At 43.6% G+C, this 21,536-nt stretch overlaps 1 protein-coding gene across 2 annotated transcripts in view; it reads right to left on the bottom strand.

The window, feature by feature from the left end:
* Positions 1-21,106, bottom strand: part of MAP3K1 (mitogen-activated protein kinase kinase kinase 1) — an 81,836-nt gene extending 60,730 nt beyond the window's left edge. The window contains exon 1 of one of the 2 annotated variants that reach the window (XM_084833274.1): positions 20,492-21,106. In XM_084833274.1, coding sequence (XP_084689400.1) covers positions 20,492-21,009 — 518 coding nt within the window. In that variant the 5' untranslated portion in view covers positions 21,010-21,106. Of the gene's footprint in view, positions 1-20,092; positions 20,165-20,491 lie in introns of those variants that run through there. The other variant, XM_084833275.1, reaches the window with a different exon arrangement.
* Between the last annotated feature and the right edge of the window lie 430 nt (positions 21,107-21,536).

Here is a 21,536-nt window from a genome sequence, read left to right as displayed (position 1 = left end):
CAGGCTTCTGTGCTACTTGGAAGACATACCTTATCACGTTAGTCACACAGTGCCAGAGAAGGACCAGAACCATTACTCCCCCTCTTTTCCAGTCTGACATGATGCCTTGTTTGGAACTGCCCTTTTACAGAAAGTTTAGTTGAAAAATTAGACCTTCACAGCTCTGTGAATGATCAAATATAGCCAAATAAAAAGTGCAGAGAACTGTCTAAAGATCACATCAGTTAGTTATATCCACATTGCCAAAGTGTGAGTATTTTGGACATTTTACACCTAGGCCAGGAGTAACAGATGTGGAAGTGCACCTGGCTGGAACTTGTCCACAAGCTTCTGGATAACAAAAGAGTGGCGCTGATTTTGAATTAATGTTTACCAATCTCCAATCCTTTGTGTGTGGTTTTTGGAGTTCAGACTAAGAGGTTCTAAAAGAATTGCGACTTTGTCATCACAACCCAGTTAATTCAACAGCAAGTAAGGATTTGGGTTTTCGAGTCCTCATCCAATGCTCAGTCCAGTCACCCCCTTCTGCCTCCCCCACCCCCAGAACTTTAACAGAAGTAGAAAAAATTAAAGGGAATAAATATAATAACTTACAGAAGACTAACACTGTTTAACACTCTTCATTAAGAATACAAGTCAACATACAGTGTATTACAACAAAACTCCATCCTGACCATTCACCTATGTTGAAAAACAATCAAATACACATGTTACAAGTTAACAGCTCAGCCAACCAAAAGTTATCTATTCCTTGCTTTAACATTGTTTAAAACTATAATCAGCTGTTTGAACAAGAACCTTTTACAGAATATCAAGGCCACAGAAAAAAAGAAAACTTAGAACCAGAATTAGAATGCCAGACTGTTTTGCCTATTTCAGTCATCAAAGCAAATATGCTTTGATGACTGAAAGAATGTTTGGATTATAATAACCAAAGATGCAGTGTCTTTCCTCCAAGTCAGCTTGTACCATGAAAAAATATCACACAATACACTTCTATTTGATTTATATATATAGTGTGTGTCTGTGTGCTTTTAAACAGACAGGGCAATCTGATGATCTAGCCAAGATGGTCACTGCTATGCCAGGACTGGTGCCAGAACAATGTAGCCACAATCCTATGCTCCAACTGGCAGCAAAAGTAGAAGAACAACAGTAGCTGCCGAAACATGCAATAATATAGCAACACCAATAGACACTCCCACAGTGTCCCAGACAATTCCAGTATCTCCCACCAATCACAAAGTGGCTTGCTGACATTCCCACATTAGCCATGCGCAGAAAGCAGTCAATATGTAGCGATGGCACTATCACCTTAGCCAGTATACACCACCTGACACCCTCCCACAGCCTCAGCTTCACTTGTATGACTACAGTTAATTTACAGTTGACTGTTGTACTAGTTTTGTACGATCTCTTTGCAGAGATAATAGCAATCCTTACAACAACTCTATAACAGTAGGCCATGAATAGTTACTCCTCATATTGCTGGGTAAATCATCTCACATTAAATCCAATCCACCCTGTTTGTTTGTTTGTAAATTTATACCCCACCTTTCTGGTGATTACGCACTACTCAGAGCAGCCAACCACAATTAGACCAATACTAAAATACAATAAAATTACTACTACTACTACAATAACATAATAAAAACAGATGTAGCAGATTATACAAAGACATTGGATAAACCTTGCCCATCCAATAAAACAAATGCATGCCTAAAAATGAAGGTCTTTGCCATGTGGCAAAACACTGTTAAAGAAGGTGGCAATCTAGTCTCCCAGGGCAGAGAATTTCACAATTTCATGGTGGCCACAGAGAAAACCCTTCCTCCTGTCCCCATCAACCATGCTTCCACCATACTTTGCACATAGAGCAGAGCCTCCTGTCAGATCTTAGGGTGTGAACAGGTTGGTATGGGAGGAGATAGCCTCTCAGGTAGCCTGGATCAAAGACATTTAGGGCTTTAAAGGTCATCACCAACACTTAACTCTTCTAATGTTTACAAACAACACAATTTTAAAGGTTGCACTTCAAGAGTAAGTTAATTGCTACTTCAAGCACTGTGAAAACTACCATTCTAGTAGCATTTTTTTTAGAAAAACAAAGTCAAACAGCACAAAATAGTATTATGCACTTTCAGATATGGCATCTTTATTATTAAGCATATTCAGAATAAAAAGTAGAGGTGATAGCCTGTGCATTATTACATGTTAATAAATCCATGACAGTATTTCTGAAAGAACAGGAATGCAAAAATACCAATGGAACCCTGGGTACAAGACAAATGACCTTTTAGGAGAGTAGCAACACCTACAGCAAGATGAAGGTATATCATTAGAAGCAGGGGGCCCTTTAGCAATACTAGGAGTCCCTTCTGGCACCTTCAGTTTACTATCCCAAATAGTCATGTGGCTTACAACCAGGATCTCATTATTGCTAAACTCCAAGATTATGAAAGTGCCTGTTATAAAGGAGTCTAAAGCTAAGGGAATACAAGTTGTACTAAGTATCAATAGCCATATTCAGACATTCTCTCCCCCATGGATTGTGATGGGGGAGAGCAGCATCTCCACTCTCTCCACATGTTGGTAAGGCAAATGTCTGAGGTCTGTTGACTGGATCAATATATTGCTTGCTTGCAGTGAAGGGACTTCTCTACTCATTTAGGCTCCTCTGCAATTGAAAACCCTGATCTTCCCTGCTCTCCCCCTCACACGATGGTAATGGCACGCGGGGGGGGGGGGTATGCCCAAATAGGGCTAACATTTTATTTATTTATTTACAACATCTATATACCGCTCCATATCTAAACAGATTCTGGAGTGATAGTTACTGACCAGTTACTGACCCTCCTGCAAGGATGCCCAGCTGCACACAGATACCCTCTTTAATTGCAAAAAAACACAAACCCTCCTAAGAGGTGTTTCATAGCAGGGTACGCTTTAGAGCAGGCAGAAACTTCCACCTGCTCCAAAGCTCAGTGCGACCTAAGATCTCTTCCTGCCCCCATGTCCTCTGGCACAGGCAAAGAACATAGGAGAGGTGATTCAAAACCCAACTTGATATGCAAGACTCCCCTCCAAGGGAAGAAGACATTGGAGACTTTAAATAGTGACTGGCTATTGAGCCAAGCCAAGCTAATATCTGAGTGCTGCGGTAATTCCTTTGCTAGGCACTTCCAGGACAAAATCTCTTGCATCCATTGGGACTTAGACTCCAGTCTTACAGCAGGTGAATCTAGTCAGGTGTCCAAATACAGCCTTGTCCAGTTTTCTTGGATGACTTTCAGTTGGTACAGGTTGAGGACGTTGACAAGGTGCTTGGACTGGTTCATGCAACCACTTCCATATTGGATCCTTGCCCCTCTTGGCTTATAAAACTGGCAGGGAAGGAACAGCTGGCTGGGCCAGGGAGGTGATAAATGCCTCTTGTCGAGAGGGAGTGGTCCCAGGCCACCTCAAAGAGGTGGTGGTGAGATCACTAATAAAGAAACCCTCCCTGGATCCGGAAAATCCGGATCCTAATAATTAATCCTAATAATTTTAGGCCAGTGGCAAATGTTCCTTTCCTGGGCAAGGTTCTTGAGCGGGTGGTTGCCAACCAGCTCCAAACAGTCTTGGATGAGACTAATTATCTAGATCTGTTTCAGCTGGAGTTCAGGCCAGGTTTTGGCACGAAAACAGCCTTGGTTGTCCTGTCTCGGGAGAAAGACAGGGGGAGAGTGACCCTGTTGATTCTCCTTGATCTCTCGGCGGCTTTCGATAGCATTGACCATGGTATCCTTCTGGGATGACTCTCTGAGCTGGGAGTGGGAGGCACTGCATTGCAGTTGGTTTCGCTCCTACTTGAATGGTCAGATCCAGACGGTGGTACTTGGGAGATTTTGCTCAGCCCCGTGGACACCCAGTATGGGGTTCCGCTGGGATTCAGTTTGTCCCCCATGTTATTCAACATCTACATGAAACTGTTGAGCATGGTCATCCAGAGTTTTGGAGTATGCTGTCATCAGCATGCTGATGACAAGCAGCTCTATTTCTCTGTTTCATCTTCTTCAGGTGAGGCTGTGGATGTGCTAAATCGGTGCCTGGCTGCAACAATGGACTAATGAGGGCTAATAAACTGAAACTTAATCCAGACAAGAAAGACTGAGATGCTGTTAGTGGGTGGTTCTGCTGACCGGATGGAGGGTGTTCAACCTGTTCTGGATCGGATTGCACTCCCCCTGAAGGGGCAGGTTTGTAGCTTGGGGGTCCTCCTGTAGCCATTTTTGTCACTTGAGGCTCAAGTAGCTTCAGTGGTACGAAGTGCCTTCTACCAACTTTGGTTGGTAGCCCAGCTACACCCCTATCTGGACAGGGATAACCTGGCTTCAGGTGTCTATGCTCTGGTAACCTCCAAGTTAGATTACTGAAATGAGCTCCACGTGGGACTGCCTTTGAAGACAGCTTGGAAGCTGCAGCTTGTGCAAAATGCAGCAGCCAGACAGATAACAGGGACCAGAAGGTCTGAACATATAAGACCGATTCTGGCCTGCTTGCACTGGCTGCCTATATGCTTCTGAGCCCAATTCAAATTGCTGGTTTTGACCTATAAAGCCCTACACAGCTCTGGACTACAGTACCTGACAGAACATCTCTCTTGGCATGAACCGACCCGTACACTATGTTCTGCATCTAAAGTCCTCCTCCAGGAGCCTCCTCCGAGGGAGGCTTGGAGGGCAGCAACAAGGGGGAGGGCCTTTTCAGTGGTGGCTCCCCATTTATGGAATAATCTCCCCTCCCTGACGAGACCCACCTGGCACCAACATTGTCATCTTTTCAGCGCCAGGTTAAAACTGCCCTCTTCTCTCAGGCATTTGGCAGTGTATAATGAGTCTCTTGATTGTCTCTGGCTGATTGTTTTAAATTGTTTTAGATATATGTTGTTGTTGTGTGTGTAATTTGTATTTATGTCATTGGGTGAATGTTTTTTTTATATTTTATATAATGTATTTTAATGTTTTTAATTTTTCTGAACCACACAGAGAGCTTCAGCTATAGGGCAGTATAGAAATACAATAAATGAAAGATTTGTGGATGCCTGGATGCAAGCTACCATTTTAATTACATTATTTGAACTGAGTTGCTTTAGCTGTCAAAAAAATCTTGCAGGTTATCAGGCCTATGTTTGGGCAACCCATCATTTCATCCACAATTCTCTACAAGGGTGGGCAACTTGTGGCCCTCCATATGTTTTGACTCAAAATTCACATCATTCCTCATCATTGGCTAGGGCTATGCTGACTAGGGCTATACTGACTATACTGGAAGTTGTAGGCCAAAATATCTGAAAGATCATGTTGCCCTTCCCTGTTCTACAACATCCAACGTCAAAGTGCTGGTTATGACCTATAAAGCCCTATATGACTTGGGACCAGGCTAGACCAGCCTCTCCCATACAAACCCGCCCAGTCCTCAAGATCTTCTGAAGAGACACTTCTTATGGGACCTCCGCCTTCAGAAGCGCATTTGATGGCAACTTGAGAGAGGGCCTTTTTGGTGGCTGCTCCTAGACTGAGGAACTCCCTTTGAAGTGAGGCTAGATTTGATTCCTCTCTGGTGTCCTTCTGCTGGGAGACAAAGACTGCTTTATTCAAGCAGGCCTTTGGCCTGGAAGTGGGTCTGTTGGGTTGGATGGAATTTTAAAAATTATGTAACTGTTATGGCTTTATTGTATTTTAATTCATTGTTTTAATCGATTTTAATTGTGCCTGTAAGCCATCTTGAGGGCCATTTTTTGTTAGAAAGGCAGGGTACAAGTCAAATCAAATGAATAAAGTTAATTCCTAGTTCACATACTTGCCTCGTTCTAACCATGAGTTAAAGCAGTGATTCTTAGCCAGGGCCATATATCCTCCAGGGGACAATCTACAAATCTGCCGGGGGGGGGGGGATTCAGAACCCTTGGGAGGTGAATAGTGGGCATTTGGGACTTTCTACAGCCCCTTCTTTTTTGCAATAGCTTTCTACAGCTCGCAGAGGACAGCTGTTGTATAATGCTCATCCAGTCCTAAGGATAAAGTCCCAGAACCTAGAACACAGCCATATTCCAAGGTTCAAGTTGGATCCATCACCATCACTTGAAGGGGACAGGGTAGTAGATTTGTTTCACTACAAAGGCACTGAATGTATCAGCTGTTCAAGCTATGGACCTACAAACCATCATGTACTATCCTTCATATGGACTGTTTCTGGCACTGGGATAATTGTTTTATTTATTTAATTTCTATACCACCCAATAGCCGAAGCTCTCTGGGCAGTTCACAACTGTTGATAAAGGCAACATATGAAACAGCAGAGACAGAAAAACTTCATCAACTCCTTAGAGTAGCAATATTTTTGTTCTAAGTACTCTACCTACACAATAAAGTACTGGTCTATAAAAATATAAATCAAGGAGAAAAATTTAAAAACATTTAACTTAAAATGCTTCTGCCAATTATACAATTCAGGCTTAACTTGGAACATCCTCTGTTTACATTTCTCATGGACTAGTATCACAGATGATGCCTTTTTACATTACAAGCCCTACAAAAGAGATGGAATACATGGTTGATGGAAAGGCTATTTTCTGGGAAGGAATTGAAAATATAGCCCGGGATTCAGAACCAAGCATGCACGGTGGTATTTTGAATTTTTTTTCATATGTATACCATACACCTCACCCTTAAATGCCATTTTACAAAATAAATCTGTAACACCCCTTAGTTACAAAAGAAATTTGTGATGAAGGGCCGCTATTTGAGAAACAAAAGGGTGAACAACCACTTGTACGGTTCTTTGGATCCAGGTTATTAAATATTAGAATCTGTGAGCGTTTGCAAATCACAAGAATTTATTCAGATACCTTAAGAAGTTCATACAAGCAGATAAATCTCATTATATATACAGGATCTTATTCATGCTAGCAAAACTCAACACTGTATAATATATCTTTATGTTTATCTAAGAATACCAGTTGTTAAAGAACAGGGAACCTATTTCTCGGAAACTTAGCCATTTGTATAAATGCTTATAATAGTGGGATAACACCACACATTCTTGTTTCCAAACCAGTGATTAATCTCCCAAATGACCCTCATTTGGAGTCACTCAAAATACAATTAATCCATTTCAAAAATAATCATATGCCCCAACATGTATGACGGGGCCACAGCTTATACGAACGGGGTGTAGCTCAGTGGTAGAGCATGTTTTGCATGCAAAAGGTCCCAGGTTTGATCCCTGGCAACTCCAGGCAGAGGTAGGAAAGATTCCTGCCTGAGACCGTGGCAGCCTAGATAGCCCAATGGTCTGACTCAGTGTCCTGGTTCACACATAACACTAACTTATGTTAAATTCTGGGCTGCCATGATATGCAAATGCAGCTGTATTAACAAACCATGGTTGGTTAACCACGAATAACCCAGGAAGAGACCCCATGGTTTGTTGTTGGGTTGTGAACTCTGGGCTATTTAAACCATGGGTTGTTGATTCATGTGAATTCAGAAGTGTGGGTTGTTCATCTGTTGTTTTGCCAGGCCACATAGGCAGCAGGCAAGAGTGGTAAAAAAAAAAAAAAAAAAAAAATCCAGCTGCTCTACATGCCAGTACTACAGTGCTGCAAAGGCATTCAGAATACAGGGAGGGAGCAGGCAAAGGAGGAGAGGAACAACCAACCACACACTGAGAAGACAAACCAGTTTGTTTGATCATCTGCCAGACAAACCCTGGGTAGGACAACAATCCATGGGTTAAATAGGCTATGGGTTAGTGTTGTGTGTGAACGAAGTCAGTATAAAGCATCTACCTATGTAATGGCAATGAAAGTGTCTTTTTCATCCTCGATACAAACATCAGGGAAAACAAAATCAATACAAAGGCTTCCCAGCATATCTACTCAGACCCAGCCAAAAAAAGTGAGATGCCTGACTGCCATTTCTGGACTGAGGTATGTTCCTCCCGAGCCCCACCCCACAACAGATAGATTCTGTGTCCAAAAAAAAAAAAAGTTAATCAGCACTCGCCCACCCCTCAAAAAGTATGAAAATGTAACAGAGTTCTTTTGAAAAAACTGAAAAAGGGAGAAAGAAATATTGTATAGCTCACTTTTGAATTAACATACATTTTAATGCAACAAGGGTTAACAGCTCCACATCAGAATTAATTTTTCTACCTTTGTATTAAAACACATGATTTAGCAAAAAAACTGCAGTACGATGGCCGAACACATTTTAAAAATGGATCTTTGGGAGAGGGGGAGACACAACTAATTTCCTTAGTATATGCCTATTTAACCATGTTTGAAAGGTTTTTCTACTACATACTAACTTCAGATATTTAAAAAGCCACATATGGCCTGTTGACATTTTGTTCCATTATTCAAAATGGATTCCATCAACAGGCTGAACAAACACACTTCTATGTAGATATTCCTATATTATTCTTGTCAATATTCACTGCTCTGACTGAGTTTAAATCAGTGTGTTATATAACTCCTTTTCTTGGTGCTGCCGCTAAAGCCATCAGACTGCATGGAAGTATGTTAACATCTCTTTTGGTGAAAAGATGGGTAACAGACTACTTCCCCAATTCCTAAAAATATTTCCCTAACTTTCCAGTGGCTTCATCTTCCTTTTCCATGAGTCAGTATTTGACCCATTTGCTTCATACCAGTTGTTTCTGCCTAATACAGTATCTACTGAGGTAACTAACCTGTGACGGTCCAGCACAATTCCCCCCACCCCCCGGCCTGTGATGGTCCTCAGCCATTCTTCTTTTAACTGAACTATTAATTTGGGGTGCTTCCTGATGGGCCTTTTATCCTGCAATTGCCCTGCCTCATTTATCTTCCATTTGTAACCATCCTAAGCTTTCCTATTGCTTCTTCCATCTTTTTTCATACCAGAAAAAAACCTTTAAGGAGCAAAAGACAGAATAGATGCACAATGCCTTTCGATTGGTAGCACTAGGAGCCCTCTGTAGAGAAGCAGCCTTGATCCCCTCTAGAAGGTAAAAAGAAATAACATAAAGACATTCCCTCATGATAGAAGCATGTCCCAGCTGCATTTTAGTCTTTGTGAGACACTCCTTGAAGTCTCCTTAGTGTGATATCCTTTGAAGCAATACATGGCAGGGGTAAGACTCCAGAGGCAGTCTTGCTACAGGGACATATCCTAGCTATCTCTGCTTACAAAGCACAAGATGAGATGCAGCGAGAGTCTATCAACAGGAGCTCCTTACATCAGTGGAGGCAAGAAGTTCCTAGTGACAGACTCCCACTACTCATCAGCTTTAAAATCCCTGAAATATAAGATTTATCTATTAGCCTATGACAGGAGCGAACGCAGAAAGTAGTTAAGAATCTACTGGTAGATCTCTGGGTGATTTTCAAAAGATCAACAAGGATTCATGAATTCCAATTTTTAACTATAATTATGTTAAAGTAACAACAAAATGATATCCCCCCCCTCCAAAATTATAGTGCTGAAAAGAAGAAAGCTGGAGGATGACCAGCAGTGGATTTATGTGTAGGAGGACTGTGAGTTCAAATCAGTTCTGATACTCCAAACAAATTATTCCACTTAAGTGTATGTCTTTTGTACATGGTTCTGGTTGATATCTCAGGGTTCTATTTTTTTTTATAAAGTAGATCTTGCAGGCTTGCCCACACCTGGCCTATAGCAAAGAACAATTGGGTCCAGAAGACGTTCCTGCAGGCACAGATTTAAGGCCATGTGCAAAGTCACCACAGCAATGCGCTATGACAACTGCATGTGGCAATCTTCCTTCTAGCCTTAAAGAGCTACTGGCTCTTCATGGATACAAAAACATAAAGAGCTATATACACAGACCTTACAGGGCTAGACATGGAGATGGATGTCCAACATCCACCAAACACCTACACTATGAAGTCTGCACTGACAATTTTCTTTCAGGGAGGAATTACATGTTACCTATGGCTTAGGTTTTGTTGTTGTTCAGTTGTTACGTCGTGTCCGACTCTTCGTGACCCCACGGACCATAGCACACCAGCCCTTCCTGGCCTCCGCTCTCTCAGAGAGTGTGCTCAACTTCATATTCATTGCATCGGTGATGCTATCTAGCCATCTCATCCTCTGCTGTCCCCTTCTCCATTTGCTTTCAATCTTTCCCAGCATCAGGGTCTTTTCCAGGGAGTTTTCTCTTCGCATTAGGTGGCCAAAATATTGGAGCTTCAGCTTCAGTATCTGTCCTTCTAATGAGCAGTCAGAGTTGATTTCCTTTAGGATTGACTGATTTGACCTCCTTGCAGTCCAGGGGACTCATAAGAGTCTTCTCCAGCACCACAGTTTGAAAGCATCAATTCTTCAGCACTCAGCCTTCCTTATAGTCCAGCTCTCACAGCCATACATTACTACTGGGAAAACCATAGCTTTGATTAGACGGACCTTTGTCAGCAAGGTGATGTCTCTGCTTCTTACTATGCTGTCTAGGTTGGCCATAGCTTTCCTCCCAAGGAGAAAGCGTCTTTTAATTTCATGGCTACAGTCACCGTCTGCGGTGATCTTGGAGCCCAAGAAAATAAAATCTGTCACTGCTTCCATTTCTTCCCCTTCTATATGCCAGGAAGTGATGGGGCCAGATGCCATGATCTTAGTTTTTTTAATGTTGAGTTTCAAACCAGCTTTTGCACTCTCCTCTTTCACCCTCAACAAGAGGCTCTTGAGATCCTCTTCGCTTTCTGCCATTAGGATGGAATCGTCTGCGTATCTGAGGTTGTTGATAATTCTCCCAGCAATCTTAATTCCGACCTGTGATTCATCCAACCCGGCGTTTCTCATGATGTACTCTGCATATAGATTAAATAAGCAGGGTGACAATATGCAGCCTTGTTGTACTCCTTTCCCAATTTTGAACCACTCAGTTGTTCCATCTCTGGTTCTTACTGTTGCTTCTTGACCCTCGTATGTTTCTCAGGAGACAGGTGAGGTGGTCTGGTACTCCCATCTCTTGACTTTGCCACAGTTTGTTGTGATCCACACAATCAAAGGCTTTAGCGTAGTCAATGAAGCAGAAATAGACGTTTTTCTGGAATTCTCTTGCTTTCTCCATGATCCAGCGAATGTTGGTGATTTGATCTCTAGTTCCTCTGCCTCTTCGAAACCCCACTTGTACTTCTGGTAGTTCCTGGTTCACATACTGCTGAAGCCTAGCTTGTAGGATTTGGAGCATAACCTTGCTGGCATGTGAAATGAGCGCAATTGTACGGTAGTTTGAACACTCTTTGGCACTGCCATTCTTTGGAATTGGAATGTAAACTGACCTTTTCCAGTCTTGTGGCCACTGTTGAATGTTCCAAATTTGTTGGCATATTGAGTGCAGCACTTTAAATCATCTTTTAGGATTTTAAATAGCTCAGCTGGAAGATTGTCATCTCCGCTAGCTTTGTTGTTAGTAATGCTTCCTAAGGCCCACTTGACTTCACTCTCTAGGATGTCCGGCTCAAGTTCAGTGAGCGCACTATCATGGCTATCACGGACATTAAGATCTTTCCTGTATAGTTCTTCTGTGTATTCTTGCCACCTCTTCTTAATCTCATCTGCTTCTGTTAGGTCCTTGCGTTCTTTGCCCTTTATCATGCCCGTCTTTGCACAAAATGTTCCCTTGATATCTCCGATTTTCTTGAAAAGATCTCTAGTCTTTCTCATTCTATTGTTTTCCTCCATTTCTTTGCATTGTTCATTTAAGAAGGCCTTCTTGTCTCTCCTTGCTATTCTCTGGAACTCTGCATTCAGTTGGATATATCTTCCCCTTTCTCCTTTGCTTTTTGCTTCCTTTCTTTCCTCAGCTACTTGTAAATCAGTGAACTAAAATGGACAAGCATGGGCGAATTTAATTCAGGTGACCATTATATCTACTACTGTGGGCAAGAATCCCTTAGAAGAAATGGAGTAGCACTCATAGTCAATAAAAGGGTGGGAAAAGCAGTACTGGGGTAAAATCTCAAAAATGACAGAATGATCTCAGTACGAATCCAAAGCAAACCATTCAAAATCACAGTAATTCAAGTCTGAGGCCAAAGAAGCTGAGGGTGATTGGTTCTATGAAGACCTACAACACCTTCTAGAACTAACACCAAAAAAAGATGTCCTCTTCATCATAGGGGATTGGAATGCTAAAGTAGGAAGTCAAGAAATCACCGGGATAACAGGCAAGCATGACCTTGGTATACAAAACGAAGCAGGACAAAGGCTAACAGAGTTTTGCCAAGATAACACACTGATCATAGCAAACACTCTTTTCCAACAGCACAAGAGGCGACTCTACACATGGACATCACCAGATGGTCAATATTGAAATCAGATTGATTATGTCATTTGCAGCCGAAGATGGAGAAGCTCTATACAGTCAGTAAAAACAAGACCTGGAGCTGACTGTGGCTCAGATCATGAGCTTCTTGTTGCAAAATTTTGGCTTAAATTGAAGAATGTAGGGAAAACCACTAAACCATTCAGGTATGACCTAAATCATATCCCTTATGAATATACAGTGGAGGTGAGGAATAGATTTAAGGGATTAGACCTGATAGACAGAGTGCCTGAGGAACTATGGACGGAGGTCCATAACATTGTTCAGGAGGCAGCAACTCAATCCATCCCAAAGAAAAAGAAATGCAAGAAAGCAAAATGGCTTAGGTAGGTCCTAAGAAATTATATGTTCCCAAACTCATGTTTGCCAAGGTAATATGAAAAGTGGTGGGGACGGGGAATGGCAACAGAATCAGCAAGTTCGAATAAGTAAGAAAACGTATGCTTATCCCTTTTCCCCTGCCTGCCAATTCCCCTACCACCCCACCAGACTTATTTTCAGTCACTAAGCCAGCTGAAAGGGGAAAGACAGGTTAAAAACTGCTGGCGGGTGAGTGTGTAGCTTTTGCAGGAGACAATCAGCAGGTTGGGAAGTGTTAATCTCCCACTCCTGCATTAGCCTGTATTACCATGTTTACCTTAATTTACAGTTCCACCTATAGATGTAAGAATAACTGGCTCTTAGTCTAGAGACAATGCATTAGGCCTACGATAGTCCCCATAGGAGCAGCAGTGGAACAAGAGTGATCAGCAAGCATGAGCAAAACAAGGGGTGGATATCACCACCTGAGCAAGCAGTTATTTCTGAGAATGAGCTAGAGCTTCTAAGCAAAGGTAGCCCAAATATACAAAATTACAGTAATCTTGCCTTGAAGCTATACAATAGAGGTGGGGTAACATGTGGCCCTCCAGATGCTGGACTGCAGCTCCCATCAACCCTAGCAAGAATAGCCAATTGTGAGGGCTGATGGGAGTTGCAGTCCAACAATATCTGGAGGGCCACGTTGTTCTCCATCCCCGCTATACAGCAACGCATGACAGTTGCTAGGCATAACTCAGAAGGAAGGATGGCTTTCATCAACTCAAGATGGGCACAAGTTCAACTCAAATAAAATGTAAGAGCAGTCCTGCTGGATCAGACTAGGAGTCCACTTAGTCTAACATCCTGTTTCCAGCAGTATCCAAACAAAGCCTTCCAGGAATCCCCAAAACAGGGCATAAAAGCAACAACCTTCCCCTATTGTTTGCCCCTAAAATAAGTATTCACAGGTGATTAGTCTTCTGGCATCAATGGGAGGACTACCTCCATGAGAATCTGAGGGCAAACCAATTGAACTAGTTCCCCATCCCCTGATGAAGAAGATATCTTGGAGAGGCCTGTCGCTATTGCACAAGTCATAACATTCTACACCGACTCAGGATGGCACTCAGAAGCCATGTAATATGACCTCATGTTTGCCTTTAAAGACTCACTTTTTAACATTTGGAATGAACAAAACCAAAACATGATCACACCAACTGGCTGTAAATCTGAACTGAAAAGACAGACTTGCAAATTTAAACCTGCCAGGAAGGTTTTCCTGAAAAAGTCATGCAAGGCACAGCGTCAGAGGTATGTTTGCATGGTCATTTATGCTACAGAATTTTCTCCAAACCATCACTCAGATATGCACATACCTACAACTGTGTGGGTTAGTGCTATGTGAACCTGTGGTCCTCTACTATCATGGAAATCATTAAAAGAACTCCTTGAAGTCTCCTGCAGTGTGGGGGAGAAAGACAGCCTTTCTACAGGGACATATTCTTGCTATCTGTGCCCACTACATACAAAAAGGAGATGCAGCATGATTATGACTACAGGACTTCCCCCATAAATGTTTACCTTGGGGAAGTTAATGCGGACAAGAGTAATCAGTTATATGAAAGAAGGCACACATAACTTCGAGCAATGGACTTGTATCCTCACTGTGTTCAATCCAAACATATTTTTCTTTTCCAGGGTCAAGATCTGGAAGAAAAACTGCTGCCACCCCCCATGGTATCACATAGAAGTCCCTGGCCTCTCCCTCAACAGTTTTGCACTTTTTATAAGTTTCCCTTTTTAAAGTCATAAATGGATATGCCAGAATGTACATGCAGCACTTCAGTGTGTTTTTTAAAGGCAGAAAATCCCATGTTTTTTGAAAGACCTGAGGCATGTGGGAGGAGCAAAACCAATAGCGAAGACATTCATTGGTGTGCAATCTGTCATTTCAGCTATGAACACTAGAGGAAATCTAGACTCTCCACAGTGTAAACTGATTTGAATAAATGTCCATGATGTTTGATTGGCAGAGTTATAATATTCCTAATTTAAGAACCAGAAAATGGCAGAGCCCAGGTAGTTTGAGGGTATAAAATAGCATAGGACCCTCCATATGGGCTCACTGGATAATCCAGGTGCAATACAGGATGTAGGATGTCATTTTCTGAATCTCTGTGCCTCTAATGACTTCTTAGTTCCTGGGTCCAGTACAAAGTCCACAGTAATATAACACAAGATGTTGTGCCTTTTATAAACCTTATCAGAAGTCACCTCCCTGATTCTCTCACAAACCTGGAAAATCAGACTCACACTCAGTGGGTCAGTTCACATCATATTTTAGCATTACATGAATGAGCCCTATGATCATGTGCTTCCCACTCCCTGCCTGTGCTTTACTATAGTAATTTACTTCTGTTTTCAAATAGTGATTAGAATCATAGAATAGTAGGGTTGGAAGGGGCCTATAAGACCATCGAGTCCAACCCCCTGCTCAGAGCATCCCCGACAGATGGCTGTCCAGCCTCATCTTGAATGCCTCCAGTGTGGGAGAGCCTACTACCTCCCTAGGGAATTGGTTCCATTGTCGTATTGCTCTAACAGTCAGGAAGTTTTTCCTGATGTTCAGCTGGAATCTGGCTTCCTGTCACTTGAGCCCATGATTCCGTGTCCTGCGAAGAGATCCTGGCCTTCCTCTCTGTGACAACCTTTCAAGTACTTGAAGAGCGCTATCATATCTCCCCTCAGTCTTCTCTTCTCAAGGCTAAACATGCCCAGTAATTTCAGTCTCTCTTCATAGGGCTTTGTTTCCAGTCCCCTGATCATCTTCATTGCCCTGCTCTGAACCCTCTCCAGTTTGTCTGCATCCTTCTTAAAGTGTGGCACCCAGAACTGGACACAGTACTCCAGATGAAGCCTAACCAGTGCTGAGTAAAGGGGAACTAGTACTTCACGTGATTTGGAAGCTATACTTCAATCACTGCAGCCCAAAATAGCATTTGCCTTTTTTGCAGCTACATCACGTAGCTGGCTCATATTCATTACACCCAAGCCAGCAAACAACGGCTTGCATAACTCCTCCAAACCAGAATTGCAAACCATAGTTTGATCCGGTTTGGAATCCCAATTTGAAGGGCTTACAGAAATCAGTTTGGGGTTCACTTCCAATAGCGAAGTATGGTTACTGTAAAAGTGGAAGTAACAGTTAAGGGGAGAACATGAGTGAAAGGGCATGAGGGAGGAGTAAACACTCAAGCACAGGGGTTTTGCACGTAACACCAAATGCTGGCCTAGCATTACATGTGAATGGATCCAATGCATTTGATAGTCAGAATTCAGTTTTATGAGTGCAAACTAACATGTTTGTATAATATGCAAAATCTGTTGTTGTTTTTTAAGTATCTGGCTCACCCAACAGCTGAAGGATCACAGCACCTTCTCTTTTTATATTATGTCTGTCTTCACCCTATGGCATATGATGCATCTAGTTTTATTAGGGTTGGATTTAAAATCTATAACCAATCATATTTATAGATATGATCATAGACAGTGCTACGAGCTTGCAGCCGGGAAACTCTGCTCCCCCCCCCCCCTTGTAGGCAGGGTGGAGAGAACCATGGTGGCTGCCCCCCTGTACCTGTCTGTGCTCGTAACATGGAGAGCATGGACAGGGTGAAAAGGGGGCATTCCCAGGGGCGGGGAGGGGAGGAGACCATGGAAGCTAAGGAAAACTGCAGGGTAGCCAGAGCACAGAAGGAATCCTCTCCTCTGTGTTTCAGCCGCCCTGCACTGGATAGGCGGTCACCTCCGACTTCAAAGGAAGTTGGAGGTGACCATCTATATCAATAGGTGCAAACTTTGTACTGACTGCCTAACAACTTTGACACATAATTGCCTATATTCAGTAAGAGAAATCTGTATTCAGAAGGAGCCTTCCAGACATGTAGGTGATGCAATGCATCATGATACTCATCTGGCCTACTGAAATGACTGGATCAATCTTTTGATCTGCATCCCAATCTATAACCCCAAATTGTTACACATAACAAGTTGCCTGCAGCTAAACCAACAATAGGACCAACAACAGAAATAATTAATTTAGTTTTTACTGACTAGATTAAAAGGATGTGATTTAAGAATGTTAGCACTTTTAACTTTGATTTAAGAACAATTATCAGGGTTTTTTTTCAGTTCTAAGTGACACACACTAACCAGTCACAGACAAAATATGTAATGATTACCTGACTGCATAAGAAACTCATTCATACCCAGAAAGCTTCTCATCTTTTCCTTAAAGTTCTCTGAAATTAAACACACACACACACACAGTGTGAGTGTGTATAATTCAAAACTATATTATTTACTAAAGTTCTTGTAAATTATCTTTGAAACTGTGGTTAAAATCAACACCACCCAAAGCAGTGTGTTTTCCCTATATTTTAGATCCCAAGAATAGTATTTTCCTAAGGAATGCAGTGTTATCTACTAGGAAATATTAATTTTTATCATGTGGGGATCAAGCAATAGCGATATATGTTTGAAAAGCTTATCTTATTGTTCTACAGAGTCTACAAAATTAATTTTCCAATTCCAATTATATTTTAACGTAACATTAGGGTACCTATATTTAAACAGTTCCACAATGTACACTACTAACAAACAGAAACAGGTTCTCTACCATTCATGATTCATAATAGAATTGCATATATTTTAGCTGCTGCTTAAAAGCAGGGTGTGCAACTTTATCTCCTACAATCACATCAGAAATTTATTTACAAACATATGTGGAACCATTTCTCACATGCAACAAAATAAACAGAATGGTGCATTTGTTATGGTCATGCCAAATGGTGAACTACTGTTGAAGGGACATGTTATAGCTATGCTATAGTATTCACATTCCTATTATGATCAAATGTGCAATATTTAAGTCAGTCCTTGTGGGGAAAAATCATGGCATAGTTGTGAAATATGAGTTTGGAGCAGATGTATGTCTGCTTATTTCAGGAACACTGGCTGAGAAGAATCAATCTTAGTCATTCCACTTTAATATTAGAATATTGCAGTGTAAGTATTAATTGCATACAGAAATTATACTATGTACTACATTGCACCTTTGATGAGTGACATTTATTTCAGTGGTACTCTCTCGTGGGCAAAGTAAGGCAAACTTTATTGCACTAATGTATTTACAGAGACAACATGTTTGAGCTACTTGATTTCTTCAATATTCAAAAAAATCAGATTGCCTCAGCAGTTAATTTCACATTTTATCAGCCCACTCAAACAAGGGATGCTTTTGACTGGTCACAAAATCAATACATTAACATTAATATTAACGACATAACATTTAGTTCAATCTTTTTTTTTTTTTTTTTAAAAAGCTCAACTCAACATTCTAAACTTGGAAATAGCATGCTATAACCCAGTTATTAATGGTTGTCTCCCTGCTCTGTTGAAGCAGAATAATGCACCTGACATTTAATGTTACTGTTCTTTGCATCATTTGCTATACAGCGAATTCGATCAAACATGTGAAATAGCACTACCACATATACTCTTGCAACCCTTCTTCTATTGCTGTTAAAACACACAACTCCCAGAAATTCACTTAGGCGAATTTCACACATCTCTGCAGAAATACATATGGGACATGAAAGGATCCCAAGAAAATCCTACCATGTATGAGTAAGTTAATATTTCAGCACAGGTGATATTACCAGATGCAGCAAGAGTTGACTTCTCTCAGCTCATAACAACCAACAATGAAATAAGAATTCGATTTGAAAACCATGTTTCTGTCAGTGCTTAATCCTATTAATCCTCTGTTGCAGCAAAGGTCTATTGATAAGATATCCAACAGCACCATAACATATAGGATGACATAATACAAATTATGTTTACTTTCCATGAACTTTTCATTCATCTATTTCAACACTAGTTCTCCTTATCTAGCTTATTTCCACAATCAAGGTATTTTACTTCACACAGTTCACTGACCACAGATCAAAATTCACTTTTTTAAAAACACTTCATAAATCCACATGAATACCTTTGCCACTGTTGATTACTCAGTGGACTGTTTCTAGAGGTAGTGTTTACTAAAATGTTGGTGCGTGTTAGTAATGAGATTTTATAATCACAATGGTTAGTTGTTAACAACACTGCTAGAACAGTCATTGGTCACCAGTTAAGCCTACAGGGAACAATTATTGGCTGCATAAGGCTACATTTAGCTGTAGAGTAATTTTAAAAAATTGTATCGGTATTAACACCAACGCTGCAATCCTAAGCATGCTTACTAAAAGTCCATCCTACTGGGATCAATGGGAGTTGCTTCCAAAGAAACATGTTTAGGATCAGGCTGCAAGTGCTTCATTATGAGCACTGCAGTCTACAGCTCTCCCATAAAGCTCTTCTGCAGCATGCACCAATATCAACATCTCCATCAACAACCCACAGCACAAACTCACTGAGAGCAAATGTGTACATCCAAAGCAGCAAGACTGCTTAAAAATGGAAACAGGAAATCTGAACGGTTTCACATATATACTAAAAGGTAGTTCAGCCATCTGACAGTTGCATTTGTTTTACTTTAACATCCGCAGCTGAAACCTGCGTTTCCTGTCTCAAGAATAAGAACAGGGCAAACTTTGCAATGCCAGTAACTTTAAGCAAAGCGTGCCACACTCTCCTCTAAAATACGAACCACCTGACATCATATTCGGAATTTGTTTTTTTAAAAAAGGAGGAGACATGCATATCTCTAAATTGTTTTCTTTCTCAGGTGACACACATGAAAACAGTTCCGCATTTTCGAGCTGCAATGAGGCGGAACACGACACAGAAAATTGGGGGGGGGACGTATAGTTTTTTTTAACTATCGAAAACACCAACGCAAAAGAGACTCTAAACCGCAAGTAGATTACTAAGCCATGTGCATTTTAACCAAGCAGGAATATTGTTTACACATATACACGAACCTTTCCCCCCTTCCCAGTATTTCAGAAATCCACACGCACATACACACACCGAAAAAAATCCGGATCCTCCTACCCACAGCGAAAAGCACTGCCTGAAGAATTAGCGGGTTTAACCGCACTGCAACTGAACGGCGATACATCCGGCCCTGGGTCCTCCTCCTCCACCACCACCACCACCACCACGGCAAATTCAAACTCCAAAGCCTCTTTGCAGTCGCTGGGCGGATAATCAAGCCGCCTTCATCCCCGACCGTCCATTAAACACACACATTCCTCGCCCTGCAACGCTGAATCTCCCAACGCTCAAGCAAAAAACGGGAGGCGCGGGGGAGCCCGAGAGAGAGAGGCGCAACGAGGTAGCGACGGGGAAGGAAGAGTGCAGTGGAGTTGGTGCCAAAACAAAGCTTGGGAAGCGGCGCTTGCACGTTGACCCGCACCCAAGAGCGACCCCTGGCAGGTTTCCCCCGACAAATCCTCACTCCTCGGAACGGACGGAGGCAGCTTCCACCGCAGCGATGGACACGGAAGGCAGCAGCAGCCAATCCTCGCGATTTCCCAGAACAACACTTGCAAGGGCACACGCACACACCCACACGCGCGTGTTCGCCGCGCAAGTATGGGGAACATCTGCTCCCCATATTTCCTCCGAGGGGTGCCCAGCCCGCCGTTACCTGACCATGGAGGAGGAGGCCGGGGATCCAAACCGCACAACCCCGCTTTCTCCAGCGGGCCCAGCCCAATGCCCGGGAGATCCCGCCGTTCTCAAGTGTCACCCTGCACCGCCTGACGGGACGCGCGCGCGCGCGCAGAGAGAGGGGACGGGGAGTCTGGCTTACCCTGCTCCGACTGCAAGGGGAGGCGGCGGCGGCGGCAGCTCCACGGTCCGCTCGGCGGCGCCAGCTCCTGCAGCCTGGCTCCCGCCGTCCGGCAGCGAGACGGCGAGAGGGAAGCCGCGGCTGGGGGAGGACGCGGGGCTGCCGGGGGTGGAGCGCGGCGCTGGGAGCCCGAGCTGGACGGCCGCGGCGGCGGCTCCGGAGAGGCAGAGGGGCAGCTCTGGGCACTCGGCGGGCTCCGGCAGCCCGTCCAGCTCCACGCTCCGCACTTTGCGCAGCTGCTTGCGCCTCCAGTCCGAGCGCGGCTCTCTGCCGCCCGAGTCTCTCGTCAGGAGCCCCCCAGCAACGCCGCCGCCAGCGCTCCCGGTCCCGCCGTTCCTCACGGGCTTTGGGCTTCGGGCGGCTGCGGCGGACGAAACAGAGGCGGCGGCGGCGGCGGCGGCGGCCTCGTTACCCGAAGATAATCCCACCGAGGAGGAGAGGCGAGCCGCCGCCGCCGCCGGTCCTCCTGCCGCCGCCATTTTCTCTGGCGGGTCGCATCACATCCCACGCTCGCGCTCCGTCAGCTAGTCGCACCGGGCTCTGAGGGGGGAAGAGAGAATTCCCCGGGCGGGCGGCGCGCAAACAGCGCGGGCTGCGCAGGTTGCGTAGCGCGAGGGGGGCTGGGCCGCTGGGCGGGCCCAGGTTGAGGGAGGGAAGAACGAAGGAAGGGAGGGAGGAAGGAAGGGGGCGGGGGCGATAGGTAACCTGAGGGGCGAAGAGGCGCGCGGCTGAGCCGGGCTCCCTCAGCGCCTCCTCTGGCCAGCCAGGCGTACTTGACTTTTCTGGGCGCCGCGCTCGCCTCGCGGCGCGCTCGCCGCTCCTCCTCGCCTCTTTCCCCGCAAGCCAAGCTGGCTCTCTCGGCAGCAGGCCTGTTGAAAACGAAAACACAAGCCAAGCCACTGTGAGGAAGTGGCCCGCCTCCTGGAGACAACCCCATGCTGGGGCGCTTTATTAACCCCTCTGCGGACCAGTTAGCCTCAAGGGACTTTTTAAAGGTGGGGATCTA

This window comes from Heloderma suspectum, chromosome 2, assembly GCF_057233095.1.
Source record: "Heloderma suspectum isolate Gila_16-S chromosome 2, 16-S_ref, whole genome shotgun sequence".
NCBI classification, from domain to species: domain Eukaryota; kingdom Metazoa; phylum Chordata; class Lepidosauria; order Squamata; family Helodermatidae; genus Heloderma; species Heloderma suspectum.
Note: the sequence above shows the minus strand (reverse complement) of the source record. Positions and strands in the feature narration are given on the sequence as shown.